General features: G+C 35.2%; 1 protein-coding gene across 1 annotated transcript; it reads right to left on the reverse strand.

Moving 5' to 3' along the window:
- Nucleotides 1-1766: 1766 nt before the first annotated feature.
- LOC145724622 (2-Hydroxyacid oxidase 1-like) lies at nt 1767-9088 on the reverse strand. The gene is made up of 7 exons (XM_081972979.1): nt 8744-9088; nt 8529-8680; nt 4658-4778; nt 2564-2698; nt 2245-2509; nt 1964-2192; nt 1767-1912 (listed from the first exon to the last, which is right to left on the reverse strand). Exons 1-7 carry the CDS (start codon nt 8875-8877, stop codon nt 1845-1847), a joined length of 1104 nt encoding a protein of 367 aa, XP_081829105.1. The 5' UTR covers nt 8878-9088; the 3' UTR covers nt 1767-1844.
- Nucleotides 9089-18657: the final 9569 nt, after the last annotated feature.

Genomic DNA, 18657 nt, shown 5'->3' on the forward strand with positions numbered 1-18657 from the left:
TGGCAAACAACAAGTGGACGGCATATTGTAGAGGCAATAGAATTTAAGTTAAAAAACCAACAACAAATTATAGAACAATAACAATAGTGATAGCACAATAAAATGAACACAAACTACACTTTCCCTAGAACAATAAACATATAAACCACAATATATAATAGCAAACAAAAATTACTTTGGCAAGTAATCCCAAGCCTTGACTTTAAACCTTAAAAATTAATTTAATCATCGAAAAACTCAATTTCCACAATACAAACAAATGCAAACTGTCAACCACTATTTCGGCCATATTGGACCTTCTTGGCTTTCTTGTACAGAGGGCGGTGGAATTTGCCAATAATGGCTTATAGCTGACATTGTCAAAACTGGTATGCGAACATGGAAGCGTTCCAAAAACTGAGTGTTTATGAGTTATTATTCTGTGAAATTTCAATTAGTCCTAGAAAGGTACTCTACTAAGGCGTATTTCAATATCACCCTAGTTTACAATATACAAGTATAATACATTACTGGTGCGGTATGGCAAATTAATGAACTCGTGTGATCCTCGTAGCAAGACTATACAAATTCTTATACCATACTTATAAATCAAAATAAGATAATAAAAGCTTTGCCATTGCCACAGACTAGCATTGAAAGGCTTCAGTTAAGTGTCAAGATTTGCTCAACGGACTTCACCCCCAGCATTGAGCAACGTTCAGTGGTTCTGGCTTGTCAGTCCACAGTTCGTCGAAGGTGCACCGGTAAGGACAGTTTGGGCATTTAGTAAGTGCTCCATATCTTGATACAGCCCCGCAGTCGCACATTTTTTTCCAACAGGCCCCGCTTGATGAGGTTAGTGATCCACATGGAGGAACCTCTGCTATTGGGTACAATTCGGGTGGTTCATCCAGTGGGATGCTCTCAGGAAGCGGTTTCGCGATTTTAATCTTCCTATGTGTCCTTCGTGTCCGAATAAGAATTGGCGATCGTCGAAGGTCTGGCTTGACTTTATCACTAAACTCGTGGGCAGTCAGAGGATCAAGGAAGCCTACTGCCTTATATAGTTTCTACAGTGGTGTCGATTACCTTCTTCGCATGAACGGATTAGACCAGACTGGACAGCAATTTAAAAACATATGGCTTGCTCAGGATTTCTTAGTACTGTTGGTTTTGCATCCCATTTACTGCTTCTGAGCTTCTTTAAAAAGCTGATTTTTCCACCTTGTTAGGGAGTGGTCCTATATGACTCCAAGGTAGGTGGCTTTTTGGTATGTTCTAGAGCGGCGTTATTCCAGGTGACTTGCAGCTTCCTGTTTGCCTGTCGAGAGTGAAGGTGAAAGGCGCTGACCTGAGTCTTTGAAGAGTTTGCCTTCAGAGAGTTGTGTTGGTAGTAAGTGGATGAAAGGTCTAAGGCGGATTCCAGTTTTTGCTCCACTTTTTCTGCGCTGTTACACCAAGATCGTCAGTGTAAACAAAGTTTCTGGTAAAAGTGGGGTTGGTTGGTCGTTAATGTAGAGGTTGAACAGTATTGGTCAAATTTTTTGGGTTCTCCAGCCTTTTTTCCTTTAACGGTCACGTAGAAGTGTCTGTTATGTAGTAACGATTCTAATATTTCCATGTCCATGACCTTCTCTATCCTATAAAGTACAAGTCTCTCATATTCTTCATAGGACTTAGCGAAGGAAGAAGGAAAAGCGAAGTATTTGTAGATTGGTTCCACGTTTTGTTTCTATAGGTCTAAATCAAATACTATATACAGGATGTCTATTTGAAAATGATTAAAATGATGTACATATACATTATATTTGTGACTAAATATACATTATAAGTGCAAAGTTAAAATTAGGTTCGTGTATATTATTTTAGAGTTTTGCATAATAGGATTCGTGTACCACCATCGATCGATCGATTTCTTGTAAATTTGCACATCCTAAAATTTACCAAAATTAAAAAACTACTTACTTAATAAATAAATAAATACCTGAAATAGCAAGCGCGTACTCAAATTCAGTTTTCAGAATAGTCAGAATCTTTCTCACACCTTCTTCACCCCCGCAAGCTAACCCCCATAAAGGTGGTCGTCCAATAAAAACCATTTTAGCACCCAATGCTAGAGCTTTGAATATGTCAGTGCCATCGGTAATACCGCCATCCATGTAAACTTCCAACCTATTTCCAACAGCTTTGGTAATTTCCGGAAGAGCTTCAATCTGTACTTAAACATTTTAGTGAAAACTTTCATGATTTGGGTGGTATAGTTACCGATGCAGGCCATCCATCAACTTGCCTAGCTCCATGATTGGATACAAGTATGCCAGCAACGCCAGCATCGGCAGCCAAAATCGCATCTTCAGCTGTTAGAATTCCTTTTAACACTAGTGGCAAGTGAGTGATTGATTTGAGCCACTGAACGTCACTCCATTGTAAAGAAGAGTCGAACAAGTTCCCCAAGTTGTTCAAAGCCGAACCGGTGTTTTCTCCCTGTTGATTTACGGTGGAGGATTTGGCGCCTTCAAAGTTTGCTAACCTAGGGTTTGGTAGATGAAAAGTTGTGACTGAAATAGCGAGTTTTGAATGGTACCTTAGATGAGGAGGTAGCTTAAATTTGTTTCTTATGTCCGCATTTCTAAGTCCAAAGAATGGAGTATCCACTGTGAGTACTAGGGCTTTGTATCCAGCTTTCTCTGCTCTTTTCACCAAACTTTTAGTAACTTCTCTAAAACGTTAAAAACATTATTTTATATTGCCTTATCTTAATAGTAATTAGTTGTTTGACAGCTCTTTTCAATAGAGATAAGAGCATAATGAAACGTTTGTAAGCTCTATTTAAAGAGATGATCAAAGTAATTTTGATGATTTACCCAAACTGACAAACTACAGTTTTCAGCATCTAAATCTAAATAAATCTAAATTTAGTTTTTCTCTACATTTTTGAGATATTTACTAATAAACATTGAAATTTTGAACATGTGTGAGGCTGTAGCAGGTTGATGATAGGAACCTTCGAGTCCAAAATGAACATATTCCATGGAGCAACAGCGCGACATACCTCGTAGAACTAGACAAGACACTAACATGGAAATGTCAAGTCGAAAAAGCCCGGACGAAAACCAAGCTTGTCAAGGCTCAGCTCTACCCAGTCATCGGTAGAAACGCCAAAACCAGCGTCAAGACCAAAATTGACTATCAGGACCATCATCCAACCACACCTGACATACGCCTCAGCAGCCTGGGGATATGCAGCGAAGACCCACTTGAAGCGCCTTCAAGCAGTGGAAAACATAGCGCTAAGATCAGCCATCGACAAGACAGCGACAGAGAAAATCAAAGAAAATGCACGCAAGTTCTTTGGCAGAATGGCGGAACACCATAATCCACTCCTAAAGAACTCCATCGACTATGACTCGGAAATGGAAGCCCCCCACAAACTGCCAAGACATCAGCTGCTGGACGATAGATGACAGCGTTGAACACCCAAACATCCGGATTTGACAAACTCCCGATCTTGACCCAACTTCTTTTGAGGTAAAGTTAATATTAATGTTTTTCTGTTTTTTAGTTTCAGATGACAGCCAGGACTAACAAACCAAGAAGAAGAAGATCCCTCCCCCCTCCTCACTGACTTTTCCCCAGGGTGGCGAGAATTTATTCTCAAAACTTGGGTAGAACCTATCCGTAGCTAACCCGGTGCTAACCGGGCACTGGCTACACTTCCCCGATTTTCCCCCGCCTGCCCAAGAGGCTGCAGGGTAAGGAAATCAACCTCCTCATCTCCGATCCAACTGCTCACAAATATTCTTGGATGCTAGAATAGTCAACTAACCATTTTAACATCCAAGAATATTCCAAGACTTCCACCAGGATGACCAGCTGACGAAGAAAGAAGAGCGCAGAAGAACCCCGTTGTCAGCCGGGGCATCTCTTTACCCAGCACATGAGACCGTTGTTGCATCTCTGATTTTCCCGAAAGGGAAATATCAGTTTTGTTAGCGGAGTCTTCTTCCGGATCTCTCCTTTTGGTCTACAGCGATGGGAGGGTAAAAAGTAGTAGTCCTGCTTGACCCGCTTATCTGAGGCCACATCCAAGTCATTAATAATGGCGCGTCTGCCCACACAAAGGATCATGACGTCCGAGATGAAAGGTGAAGTGGCCAGCTTCTGGCCCGCAGGTGAACGTTTTGTGTCCCTTGTAGTGGTGCCTCCAGGTGGACCTCTCACAGTGGGACATAGAGGTTCAAGCTTATGCTGACGATCTGGCCATCTTCATTAGAGAACTTCCTGATGACAAGTACGCGCCAACGATACAGGAACTGCTCAATGTGATCCAAAGCTGGTGCGAGATAATGTATTACTTCTCGGCGAGAAGTAATACATTAAGGTAGATCCCAGCAAAATAGAAATAATATGATAAAAAATGCGACATAATCCGAAACAAATTGATCATATCCCAAGATGATCGCCAATATTCGGAACGAATAGTTACTTGCAGAAGAAGTGCTACATAATACTTTTGTGTCGTCTGTCTCTCTTGCTAATAGCTAAATAAGTGGTTAAAATGCATACTTTAAGTTATCATCATCCTGAAAGCTATACTTAACTGCTAATTAGTTTTAAGTAATGTAAAGAAAGGATTTACTACCAAAGTCATTAGGATAATCATCTGCCACAATCTTACCGATCATTATAGATGTATAATTGGAACCATTTTATTGCTTTAGGAGCTGCTGCTGCTACTTCCTCTATACTACTTGTAGCAATTGTGCTTAGAATGTAAATTGTGCCCATGGACTCTGCAGCTAAAAAATAACAAAAAACATGTGTGATTAACAGTTTTATGACTTAAAAGAAAATTGTTTTCTAATATTTTATTGAGTATTTAATAACTGTATGCAGTAGACGTGAAAATTAAGTATTTGACATCAACTGGCTGATATTGTCATGTTAAAACATACAGAGGACGTGGAGGGCGAACGCTTAGCGGGGGATGAATAGAACCCTAGACTAATGTCCGAGGGCTGGGTCGCTAGCAAAGGGAGGTAAGGTGGTACGGCTTGGGAGGTGGTACGGGTGGAGGTAAGGTGGTTGCTAATGCAACTCGCCCACCTTATTTTCTTTGCTAGGCCGATCTCGGGATGTGGCACCTGGTCACCTAATGCTGTACTTTCGTTGCACAAGACACGTACCCACAATGTTGCCAAGTGAAAATATTTAATGGCGGTAGAACAGTCAGTTTTGACATTAGTGACAAATATCACGTGGTTTTAAAGGATAATTTAGCTAGGCAGTCACGTGATCATTGTCAAAATCATGAATCTCAAAAACACTCTTTATATCGAATACTGCAAGAAAACTTTTCTAAGCCCTGATTTTTGCAACTTTTGAGCACTGATTGACAGTTTTCAAGTTAGTGGCAGTTGTAACGTGATTGTAGAACACCATTCACGTGACAATTGACAAAAAGATTTTTAAAAAACACGTTTTATATCAAATACTGCAAGAAAACGTTTCTAAACCCTGTTTTTTGCAACTTTAGAGCATAGTTTGACAGTTTTTACGTTAGTGACAGTTGTCACGTCATTGTAGAACACTATTTAGCTAGACGGTCACGTGCTAATTGTCAAAATAACTGTCATAAATCTCAAAAACACGTTTTATATCAAATACTGCAAGAAAACGTTTCTAAAGCCTGATTTTTGCAACTTTAGAGCATAGTTTGACAGTTTTGACGTTAGTGACAGTTGTCACGTGATTGTACAATACTATTTAGCTAGACGATTAAGAAACAATTGTCAAAATAACTGTCCTAAATCTGAAAAACACGTTTTATATCAAATACTTCAAGAAAACGTTTCTAATCCCTCATTTTTGCAACTTTAGAGCACAGTTTGACAGTTTTGACGTTAGTGACAGTTGTCACGTGAGTGTGGAGTGGAATACTATTTAGCTAGACGGTCAAGTGGCAATTGTCAAAATAACCGTCATAAATCTCAAAAACACGTTTTATATCAAACACTGCAAGAAAACGTTTCTAATCCCTCATTTTTGCAACTTTAGAGCACAGTTTGACAGTTTTGACGATAGTGACAGTTGTCACGTGATTGTAGAATACTATTTAGCTAGACGGTCACGTGGCAATTGTCAAAATAACCGTCATAAATCTCAAAAACACGTTTTATATCAAATACTGCAAGAAAACGTTTCTAATCCCTCATTTTTGCAACTTTAGAGCACACTTTGACAGTTTTGACGATAGTGACAGTTGTCACGTGATTGTAGAATACTATTTAGCTAGACGATTAAGTGACAAGTGTCAAAATAACTGTCATAAATCTCAAAAACACGTTTTATATCAAATACTACAAGAAAACGTTTCTAATCACTCATTTTTGCAACTTTAGAGCACAGTTTGACAGTTTTGACGTTAGTGACAGTTGTCACGTGATTGTAGAATACTATTTAGCTAGACGATTAAGTGACAAGTGTCAAAATAACTGTCATAAATCTCAAAAACACGTTTTATATCAAATACTACAAGAAAACGTTTCTAATCACTCATTTTTGCAACTTTAGAGCACAGTTTGACAGTTTTGACGTTAGTGACAGTTGTCACGTGATTGTAGAACACTATTTAGCTAGACGGTCACGTGCTAATTGTCAAAATAACTGTCATAAATCTGAAAAACACGTTTTATATCAAATACTGCAAGAAAACGTTTCTAATCCTTCACTTTTGCAACTTTAGAGCATAGTTTGACCGTTTTGACGTTAGTGACAGTTGTCACGTGAGTGTGGAGTGGAATACTATTTAGCTAGACGGTCACGTGGCAATTGTCAAAATAACCGTCATAAATCTCAAAAACACGTTTTATATCAAACACTGCAAGAAAACGTTTCTAATCCCTCATTTTTGCAACTTTAGAGCACAGTTTGACAGTTTTGACGATAGTGACAGTTGTCACGTGATTGTAGAATACTATTTAGCTAGACGGTCACGTGGCAATTGTCAAAATAACCGTCATAAATCTCAAAAACACGTTTTATATCAAATACTGCAAGAAAACGTTTCTACTCCTTAATTTTTGCAACTTTAGAGCATAGTTTGACAGTTTTGACGTTAGTGACAGTTGTCACGTGAGTGTAGAATACTATTTAGCTAGACGGTCACGTGACAATTGTCAAAATAACGATCATAAATCTGAAAAACACGTTTCATATCAAATAATGCAAGAAAACGTTTCTACTCCTTAATTTTTGCAACTTTAGAGCATAGTTTGACAGTTTTGACGTTAGTGACAGTTGTCACGTGAGTGTAGAATACTATTTAGCTAGACGGTCACGTGACAATTGTCAAAATAACTGTCATAAATCTCAAAAACACGTTTTAAACTGTCCAAAAGCAATCCAAATACTCCTCAAGTAGTTTAAAAAGGTTTTAAAACACGGGATCTCCAAAATGCTGTTCAACTAGTCTAGAAGCTTCCAAAAAATTCTAGAACTGTCTAAGAATTTCCAAATACCTCTCAAGCATTCCAGAACCTTCAATATGCTTTTAAACTGTCCAAAAACCTTCCAAATGCTCCTTAAGTTGTTGTGTGTCCAAAACAGTCTAAAATCTTCATTGACTCAAAAAAAGTAAAAAAGTTTTGTTCTTTTTTTAACGCTTTTTTCACGATTTTAGTGCTTTTTAATCCGGACTCTACTTATATTCTGTAGCTTTATCGATCATCTGTCTTACTGTAGGTAGCTGTCGTATTATAATGGCTTCGCAACCCAGCCTGTACCTTTGGTTGGTAATCTTAGAGTTTTCGCTCTAATCTGTTTGTGATTATTCCGGTGAACAATTTATATATCTGTGATAGTAAGCTTCAGTCGGATCATCTTTCTTGTAGATCAGAAAAACTACAGAATTCTCCCAATTTTTGGGTTTATGCTCTTCAGGTCTGGCATTGAATAGTTTGACTAGTTCTTGTCTTGATATCACTTTCCTTAAGCATTTCAGGTAGAATGTTGTCTTCTCCTGCCACTTTGCCATTTTTCATCTGGGTTAGCCTTTTCTTCAGTGTTTCCATACCTATCTCAGGCTTTCCTTCTGAGTTATATAATTTTATTCTAAGTTTCAAAATTTTGCCAAAAATTGTTTAGAAAATACGCAATTTGAGTGACAGTACTGACTGAAATCTACTCTGAGTTTCCATTGACCTTGTTTGTCTTTGCTTCTGTGGTACTTAAATCTACCAACTATACGTTCTCAGGTTCTAAAAGATAACCTTTAATCGCTCATTTCCAGTACACTATAGTCATAAAAAAGATATAATCCTTATCAAAAAAACATTTCAAATGTACTATACGTTACTGTTGTTAACAACATTCAGGTTAAAAAAAAAATTACCAAATTCTATAAAATCCTCGACCTTTATGACGTCAAATCAATGTTTATTTTCTTTCAGAACTATGATAATTTGCTAGCAAATTTCGTTTTACTTATACTCTGGCTGATTATTATTATGCAAAAATATTACTAGAAAATGTTTTTAAATGCGGCATACCTCGTACATTGGCACATTCTCCCTCTGGATGGGCCATCCGTTGCATAGCACTCGGTGATATACCAACTGGGATAGAAACTCTTTCTCGCAGAATTGTGGTGCCTACATCTCGTTTGGACACGTCCCGTAAACATTTTGGACGAATTTTTAGCCTGTAATTAACAGAAACAATCAGAAACTAAAAAATAAATATCCTAAATCAAAAATTAACTCACCTGGAGAACGCAGTCCTGTTATTCCCTAAAGTCTCCTGTCTGCCTGCACCACTCCTGTAATAATCCAGAGCATCCCTAGGGAGAATCTTATAAGCGCGATCTTCAAAATCTTGAACACAAACCAAATCTTTCATTATAGCAATAAACTTATTTGCATTTCATTCACTAGTCGGCAAATCATACTGCTGTATAGCAATTTTCTTCCATCAACAGCTTCGGATTGAATGGTTGATCGGAAGTTTTATAAATATTTATTAGTCAACGGTTTAGTGTACTTATCACAAATAGTTCACAATGCATTATGGTGTATCAGACTGAAGGTTTTTGAGATTATAAAGTGCATTTTACACGGTGACTTACCATTAAACACTGCAACAATAAGGTAACTTGCATAAAGCGATAAAAATAAAGTAACAGAGCAATAATGTTCAAACCCGAGCAATAATGGTGTTTTTAATAAAGCATATTACCACTGACTATTGTAGTATATGGTTTTGTTTACAATCCTAATTACCGAATGATAAGAAAAAATTATTTTTACACTAATAAGCTAGAATGTGTTTTATTCAGAATGCCGTACGTAGTAAGCAATAAGTTTTGTATAGTATTATTAATGAACATTAAAAAAAATTAAAAAATTTTTAGTTTGCATTGTAAATTGGTGTAATTATTGCCAGGAATGTTCAAAATTAGCGTGGATTTATCGTAAACAAACAAGTTATTCAGCGTAATCGAAGACGAAAATAACAACTTGATTATACAGGGTGAGTCAGGGTTAAACGGCCAATTTTAAGCCGAAAGTTGTGTCCAAAAATGCGTTGTTACGGACTAACATGATGATACTTTTTCAGGGGTTAATCCCCATTTTATTCTCCCAAACTTTTTTGTAGAACGACACTAATCATTTACTTCTTCAATTTAGAAACTTTTTTGTCGCTTGCATTTTTTCTGTATCTATCGCCGTTTTCGAGTTATTTGCAATTAAGTGTCTAGGAATGCACGAAATTTTCCATTAAGAGATGCATAAGAAATTGTATGAAAAATTTTGTAGTAGTATATGTAGAAAAATTAATCTTGCTATGTCAAGAATGAATGAAGTTATGTAATGAAAACCTATCACCCTGTATCTCGGTAATAACGCATTTTCAAACTTTATTGCAAATTCCTGCTTAAAATCTAATTCTCGAGGCATGGTATACGTTTGTCCCTGACTCACCCTGTATATTCGGTGAACTGTAAATTCAAATACAGAGATTTTAAAAAGTGCTTAACAAAAATTATAATAACAATAATTAAGTTCTAAATACAGTTCATAGCAAAAGTTCAAGTTCATAACAAAATTCGTTAACGAGAGAGAATTATCAAGTTCGAAGACCTGAAACCAACCCAACCCAACCTAAAAATTGTCTTGGAAACAGTGAAAATTGACTTAGGAAGCTTAAAAAATGTCTTTGTATCCAGTTTTCATAGTTTTCAGACAAATTGAAAGACTTTAGTTTTGAAAATTGACTTAGAAACCAGTTAATTTACTTTGAAACGGTGAAAATTGACTTGAGAGGCTTAAAAACTGTCTTTGTAGTCAGTTGTCATAGTTCTCAAGTTGAAAAACTTTCTCTAGAATTTTTGACTAACCTTGAAAATTGACTTGGATACTAAAAAGTGACTCTGAACCAATGAAAAGTGGCATCAGAAGCATAAAATTTGCATTTGCAGTAAGTTTTCATAATTTGAGAATATTTCAATATTTTAGTCTTGAACATAGTCTTAAATACAGGATATTGACATTATTTTCATAAAAATTGAATTGAAGGCTAAGTTTTCAAGTTTTTTTACTTTGCTTTTTATTTTCTTATATCTTACCTTACTTTCTTACTTTCAGCTTGGAAAATCGTGTTACAAGGCTATAACATTTCCGCACTATTTTTGTTCCCAAAATATAGAATTTCCCGCACTAGTGCGTAAAGCAATGATTGTCCTGCACTAGGGTGGGAAAATTAAATTATTTCAATTTATGTATCGTCTTCTAAATTATTATTCCATATAATAATTAACTTATTATTAATTTTAGTACCAAATAGATTAGAGATAATTCATCACATTAATAACCCATTTATGGTAATCAAGTTTAATTTTTGTACTTAATATTTTTAATGTGCTGTTATATTTTAGAAACATACATATAAATATGTATAAATGAAACAATATACTTAAATTCACTATTATTCATTTTTTTTTCAACTTTAGTTTATCATGTATTTTCAATCATTATTTTTTCCAATTATTGGAAACGCTCGTAGAAAAAATAATGTTTCTATCACGTGCGGAAAGTGCCTTTCCCGCACTGGACTGATGCAGAAACTTCAGTCAACGCGCGGGAAAGTATCACTTTCCGCCCTTGTTAGAAAAATGCCATTTCAAGCTTTGTCACTATTAAAATTGACTTCTAGACACCCTAAAAAATTCGAGCATTTCTTACAAATCTACACTGTTTTTAGTGGTTTAAGGCTTGAAAAATCGAGTTATAAGGCTCTTCACGATTTTCACAAACTTTTTAACTTACCAGGCCTGAAAGCTAGTTTGTACACTCTATCCATAGTCTTGAAAATGCTATTTCAAGCTTTGTTACTAATAAATTGACTTCTAGACACATCAGTGTTTTAAATTCGAACATTTGCTACAAATCTACACTGTTTTTAGTGATTTGAAGCTTGAAACATCGAGTTGTAAGGCTCTTCACGATTTTCACAAAGTTTTTGACTTACCAGGCCTGAAAGCTAGTTTGTACACTCTATCCATAGTCTTGTAAATGCTATTTTAAGCTTTGTTACTAATAAATTGACTTCTAGACACATCAGTGTTTTAAATTCGAGCATTTGCTACAAATCTACACTGTTTTTAGTGCTTTGAAGCTTGAAAAATCAAGTTGTAAGGCTCTTTACGATTTTCACAAAGTTTTTGAGATATCAGGCCTGAAAGCTAGTTTGTACACTCCATCCATAGTCTTGAAAATGCGATTTCAAACTTCGTCACTATTAAAATTGATTTCTAGACACATTAGTGTTAAAAATTCGAGCATTTCTTACAAATCTACACTGTTTTTAGTGGTTTAAGGCTTGAAAAATCGAGTTATAAGGCTCTTCACGATTTTCACAAACTTTTTAACTTACCAGGCCTGAAAGCTAGTTTGTACACTCTATCCATAGTCTTGAAAATGCTATTTCAAGCTTTGTTACTAATAAATTGACTTCTAGACACATCAGTGTTTTAAATTCGAACATTTGCTACAAATCTACACTGTTTTTAGTGCTTTGAAGCTTGAAACATCGAGTTGTAAGGCTCTTCACGATTTTCACAAAGTTTTTGACTTACCAGGCCTGAAAGCTAGTTTGTACACTCTATCCATAGTCTTGTAAATGCTATTTTAAGCTTTGTTACTAATAAATTGACTTCTAGACACATCAGTGTTTTAAATTCGAGCATTTGCTACAAATCTACACTGTTTTTAGTGCTTTGAAGCTTGAAAAATCAAGTTGTAAGGCTCTTTACGATTTTCACAAAGTTTTTGACCTACCAGTCCTGAAAGCTAGTTTGTACACTCTATCCATAGTCTTGAAAATACCATTTCAAGCTTTGTCACTATTAAATTGACTTCTCGACACATCAATGTTTTAAATTCGAGCATTTGCTACAAATCTACACTGTTTTTAGTGCTTTGAAGCTTGAAAAATCGAGTTTTAAGGCTCTTCACGATTTTCACAAAGTTTTTGACCTACCAGGCCTGAAAGCTAGTTTGTACACTCTATCCATAGTCTTGAAAATACTATTTCCTTTGTCACTAATAAATTGACTTCTAGACACATTCGTGTTAAAAATTAGAGCATTCCTTACAAACCTACACTGTTTTTAGTGCTTTGAAGCTTGAAAAATCAAGTTGTAAGGCTCTTTAGGATTTTCACAAAGCTTTTGACCTACCAGGCCTGAAAGCTAGTTTGTACACTCTATCCATAGTCTTGAAAATACCATTTCAAGCATTGTCACTATTAAATTGACTTCTAGACACATCAATGTTTTAAATTCGAGCATTTGCTACAAAATCTACACTGTTTTTAGTGTTTTGAAGCTAGAAAAATCAAGTTGTAAGGCTCATTACGATTTTCACAAAGTTTTTGACCTACCAGGCCTGAAAGCTAGTTTGCACACTCCATCCATAGTCTTGAAAATGCCATTTCAAGCTTCGTCACTATTAAAATTGACTTCTAGACACATTAGTGTTCAAAATTCGAGCATTTATTAGAAATCTACACTGTTTTTAGTGCTTTAAAGCTTGAAAAATCGAGTTGTAAGGCTCTTCACGATTTTCACAAACTTTTTGACTTACCAGGTCTGAAAGCTAGTTTGTACACTCTATTCATAGTCTTAAAAATGCCATTTCAAGCTTCGTCACAATTAAATTGACTTCTAGACACATCAGTGTTTTAAATTCGAGCATTTGCTACAAATCTACACTGTTTTTAGTGCTTTACAGCTTGAAATCGAGTTGTAAGGCTCTTCATGATTTTCACAAAGTTTTTGACTTACCAGGCCTGAAAGCTAGTTTCTACACTCTATCCATAGTCTTGTAAATGCTATTTTAAGCTTTGTTACAAATAAATTGACTTCTAGACACATTAGTGTTAAAAATTCGAGCATTTGCTACAAATCTACACTGTTTTTAGTGCTTTACAGCTTGAAAAATCGAGTTGTAAGACTCTTCACGATTTTCACAAAGTTTTTAACTTACCAGCACTGAAAGCTAGTTTCTACACTCTATCCATAGTCTTGAAAATGCCATTTCAAGCTTTGTTACTAATAAATTGACTTCTAGACACATCAGTGTTTTAAATTCGAGCATTTGCTACAAATCTACACTGTTTTTAGTGCTTTACAGCTTGAAATCGAGTTGTAAGACTCTTTACGATTTTCACAAAGTTTTTGAGATATCAGGCCTGAAAGCTAGTTTGTACACTCCATCCATAGTCTTGAAAATGCGATTTCAAACTTCGTCACTATTAAAATTGATTTCTAGACACATTAGTGTTAAAAATTCGAGCATTTCTTACAAATCTACACTGTTTTTAGTGGTTTAAGGCTTGAAAAATCGAGTTATAAGGCTCTTCACGATTTTCACAAAGTTTTTGACTTACCAGGCCTGAAAGCTAGTTTGTACACTCTATCCATAGTCTTGATAATGTTATTTCAAGCTTTGTCACTATTGAATTGACTTCTTGACACATTAGTGTTAAAAATTCGAGCATTTCTTACAAATCTACACTGTTTGTAATGCTTTACATCTTGAAAAATCGAGTTGTAAGGCTCTTCACGATTTTCACAAACTTTTTGACTTACCAGGTCTGAAAGCTAGTTTGTACACTCTATTCATAGTCTTAAAAATGCCATTTCAAGCTTCGTCACAATTAAATTGACTTCTAGACACATCAGTGTTTTAAATTCGAGCATTTGCTACAAATCTACACTGTTTTTAGTGCTTTACAGCTTGAAATCGAGTTGTAAGGCTCTTCATGATTTTCACAAAGTTTTTGACTTACCAGGCCTGAAAGCTAGTTTGTACACTCTATCCATAGTCTTGTAAATGCTATTTCAAGCTTTTTCACTATTAAATTGACTTCTAGACACATCAGTGTTTTAAATTCGTGCATCTTTTACAAAACGACACTGTTTTTAGTGCTTTAAAGCTTGAAAAATCGAGTTGTAAGGCTCTTCACGATTTTCCCAAAGTTTTTAACTTACCAAGCCTGAAAGCTAGTTTGTACACTCTATCCATAGTCTTGATAATGTTATTTCAAGCTTTGTCACTATTAAATTGACTCCTAGACACATCAGTGTTTAAAATTCGAGCATTTGCTACAAATCTACACTGTTTTTAGTGCTTTAAAGCTTGAAAAATCGAGTTGTAAGGCTCTTCACAATTTTCACAAACTTTTTGACTTACCAGGCCTGAAAGCAAGTTTCTACACTCTATCCATAGTCTTGTAAATGCTATTTCAAGCTTTGTTACTAATAAATTGACTTCTAGACACATTAGTGTTAAAAATTCGAGCATTTCTTAGAAATCTACACTGTTTTTAGTGGTTTAAGGCTTGAAAAATCGAGTTATAAGGCTCTTCACGATTTTCACAAACTTTTTAACTTACCAGGCCTGAAAGCTAGTTTGTACACTCTATCCATAGTCTTGAAAATGCTATTTCAAGCTTTGTTACTAATAAATTGACTTCTAGACACATCAGTGTTTTAAATTCGAACATTTGCTACAAATCTACACTGTTTTTAGTGCTTTGAAGCTTGAAACATCGAGTTGTAAGGCTCTTCACGATTTTCACAAAGTTTTTGACTTACCAGGCCTGAAAGCTAGTTTGTACACTCTATCCATAGTCTTGTAAATGCTATTTTAAGCTTTGTTACTAATAAATTGACTTCTAGACACATCAGTGTTTTAAATTCGAGCATTTGCTACAAATCTACACTGTTTTTAGTGCTTTGAAGCTTGAAAAATCAAGTTGTAAGGCTCTTTACGATTTTCACAAAGTTTTTGACCTACCAGTCCTGAAAGCTAGTTTGTACACTCTATCCATAGTCTTGAAAATACCATTTCAAGCTTTGTCACTATTAAATTGACTTCTCGACACATCAATGTTTTAAATTCGAGCATTTGCTACAAATCTACACTGTTTTTAGTGCTTTGAAGCTTGAAAAATCGAGTTTTAAGGCTCTTCACGATTTTCACAAAGTTTTTGACCTACCAGGCCTGAAAGCTAGTTTGTACACTCTATCCATAGTCTTGAAAATACTATTTCCTTTGTCACTAATAAATTGACTTCTAGACACATTCGTGTTAAAAATTAGAGCATTCCTTACAAACCTACACTGTTTTTAGTGCTTTGAAGCTTGAAAAATCAAGTTGTAAGGCTCTTTAGGATTTTCACAAAGCTTTTGACCTACCAGGCCTGAAAGCTAGTTTGTACACTCTATCCATAGTCTTGAAAATACCATTTCAAGCATTGTCACTATTAAATTGACTTCTAGACACATCAATGTTTTAAATTCGAGCATTTGCTACAAAATCTACACTGTTTTTAGTGTTTTGAAGCTAGAAAAATCAAGTTGTAAGGCTCATTACGATTTTCACAAAGTTTTTGACCTACCAGGCCTGAAAGCTAGTTTGCACACTCCATCCATAGTCTTGAAAATGCCATTTCAAGCTTCGTCACTATTAAAATTGACTTCTAGACACATTAGTGTTCAAAATTCGAGCATTTATTAGAAATCTACACTGTTTTTAGTGCTTTAAAGCTTGAAAAATCGAGTTGTAAGGCTCTTCACGATTTTCACAAACTTTTTGACTTACCAGGTCTGAAAGCTAGTTTGTACACTCTATTCATAGTCTTAAAAATGCCATTTCAAGCTTCGTCACAATTAAATTGACTTCTAGACACATCAGTGTTTTAAATTCGAGCATTTGCTACAAATCTACACTGTTTTTAGTGCTTTACAGCTTGAAATCGAGTTGTAAGGCTCTTCATGATTTTCACAAAGTTTTTGACTTACCAGGCCTGAAAGCTAGTTTCTACACTCTATCCATAGTCTTGTAAATGCTATTTTAAGCTTTGTTACAAATAAATTGACTTCTAGACACATTAGTGTTAAAAATTCGAGCATTTGCTACAAATCTACACTGTTTTTAGTGCTTTACAGCTTGAAAAATCGAGTTGTAAGACTCTTCACGATTTTCACAAAGTTTTTAACTTACCAGCACTGAAAGCTAGTTTCTACACTCTATCCATAGTCTTGAAAATGCCATTTCAAGCTTTGTTACTAATAAATTGACTTCTAGACACATCAGTGTTTTAAATTCGAGCATTTGCTACAAATCTACACTGTTTTTAGTGCTTTACAGCTTGAAATCGAGTTGTAAGGCTCTTCATGATTTTCACAAAGTTTTTGACTTACCAGGCCTGAAAGCTAGTTTCTACACTCTATCCATAGTCTTGTAAATGCTATTTTAAGCTTTGTTACAAATAAATTGACTTCTAGACACATTAGTGTTAAAAATTCGAGCATTTGCTACAAATCTACACTGTTTTTAGTGCTTTACAGCTTGAAAAATCGAGTTGTAAGACTCTTCACGATTTTCACAAAGTTTTTAACTTACCAGCACTGAAAGCTAGTTTCTACACTCTATCCATAGTCTTGAAAATGCCATTTCAAGCTTTGTTACTAATAAATTGACTTCTAGACACATCAGTGTTTTAAATTCGAGCATTTGCTACAAATCTACACTGTTTTTAGTGCTTTAAAGCTTGAAAAATCGAGTTAAAGCTCTTCACGATTTTCACAAAGTTTTTGACTTACCAGGCCTGAAAGCTAGTTTGTATACTCTATCCATAGTATTGAAAATGCTATTTCAAGCTTTGTTACTAATAAATTGACTTCTAGACACATCAGTGTTTTAAATTCGAGCATTATTAGAAAACTACACTGTTTTTAGTGCTTTAAAGTTTGAAAAATCAAGTTGTAAGGCTCTTCACGACTTTCACAAAGTTTTTGACTTACCGGGCCTGAAAGCTATTTTGTACACTCTATCCATAGTCTTGATAATGTCATTTCAAGCTTTGTCACTGATAAATTAACTTCTAGACACATCAATGTTTTAAATTCAAGCATTTGCTACAAACCTACACTGTTTTTAATGCTTTAAAGCTTGAAAAATCGAGTTGTAAGGCTCTTCACGATTTTCACAAAGTTTTTGACTTACCAGGCCTGAAAGCTAGTTTGTACACTCTATCCATAGTCTTGATAATGTTATTTCAAGCTTTGTCACTATTGAATTGACTTCTTGACACATTAGTGTTAAAAATTCGAGCATTTCTTACAAATCTACACTGTTTGTAATGCTTTACATCTTGAAAAATCGAGTTGTAAGGCTCTTCACGATTTTCACAAACTTTTTGACTTACCAGGTCTGAAAGCTAGTTTGTACACTCTATTCATAGTCTTAAAAATGCCATTTCAAGCTTCGTCACAATTAAATTGACTTCTAGACACATCAGTGTTTTAAATTCGAGCATTTGCTACAAATCTACACTGTTTTTAGTGCTTTACAGCTTGAAATCGAGTTGTAAGGCTCTTCATGATTTTCACAAAGTTTTTGACTTACCAGGCCTGAAAGCTAGTTTGTACACTCTATCCATAGTCTTGTAAATGCTATTTCAAGCTTTTTCACTATTAAATTGACTTCTAGACACATCAGTGTTTTAAATTCGTGCATCTTTTACAAAACGACACTGTTTTTAGTGCTTTAAAGCTTGAAAAATCGAGTTGTAAGGCTCTTCACGATTTTCCCAAAGTTTTTAACTTACCAAGCCTGAAAGCTAGTTTGTACACTCTATCCATAGTCTTGATAATGTTATTTCAAGCTTTGTCACTATTAAATTGACTCCTAGACACATCAGTGTTTAAAATTCGAGCATTTGCTACAAATCTACACTGTTTTTAGTGCTTTAAAGCTTGAAAAATCGAGTTGTAAGGCTCTTCACAATTTTCACAAACTTTTTGACTTACCAGGCCTGAAAGCAAGTTTCTACACTCTATCCATAGTCTTGTAAATGCTATTTCAAGCTTTGTTACTAATAAATTGACTTCTAGACACATTAGTGTTAAAAATTCGAGCATTTCTTAGAAATCTACACTGTTTTTAGTGCTTTAAAGCTTGAAAAATCGAGTTGTAAGGCTCTTCACGATTTTCACAAAGTTTTTAACTTACCAGGCCTGAAAGCTAGTTTGTACACTCTATCCATAGTCTTGATAATGCCATTTCAAGCTTTGTTACTAATAAATTGACTTCTTGACACATTAGTGTT

Source organism: Ips typographus, linkage group LG2, assembly GCF_016097725.1.
Source record: "Ips typographus isolate SLU linkage group LG2, UJ_Ityp_2.0, whole genome shotgun sequence".
Classification (NCBI taxonomy): Eukaryota; Metazoa; Arthropoda; class Insecta; order Coleoptera; family Curculionidae; genus Ips; species Ips typographus.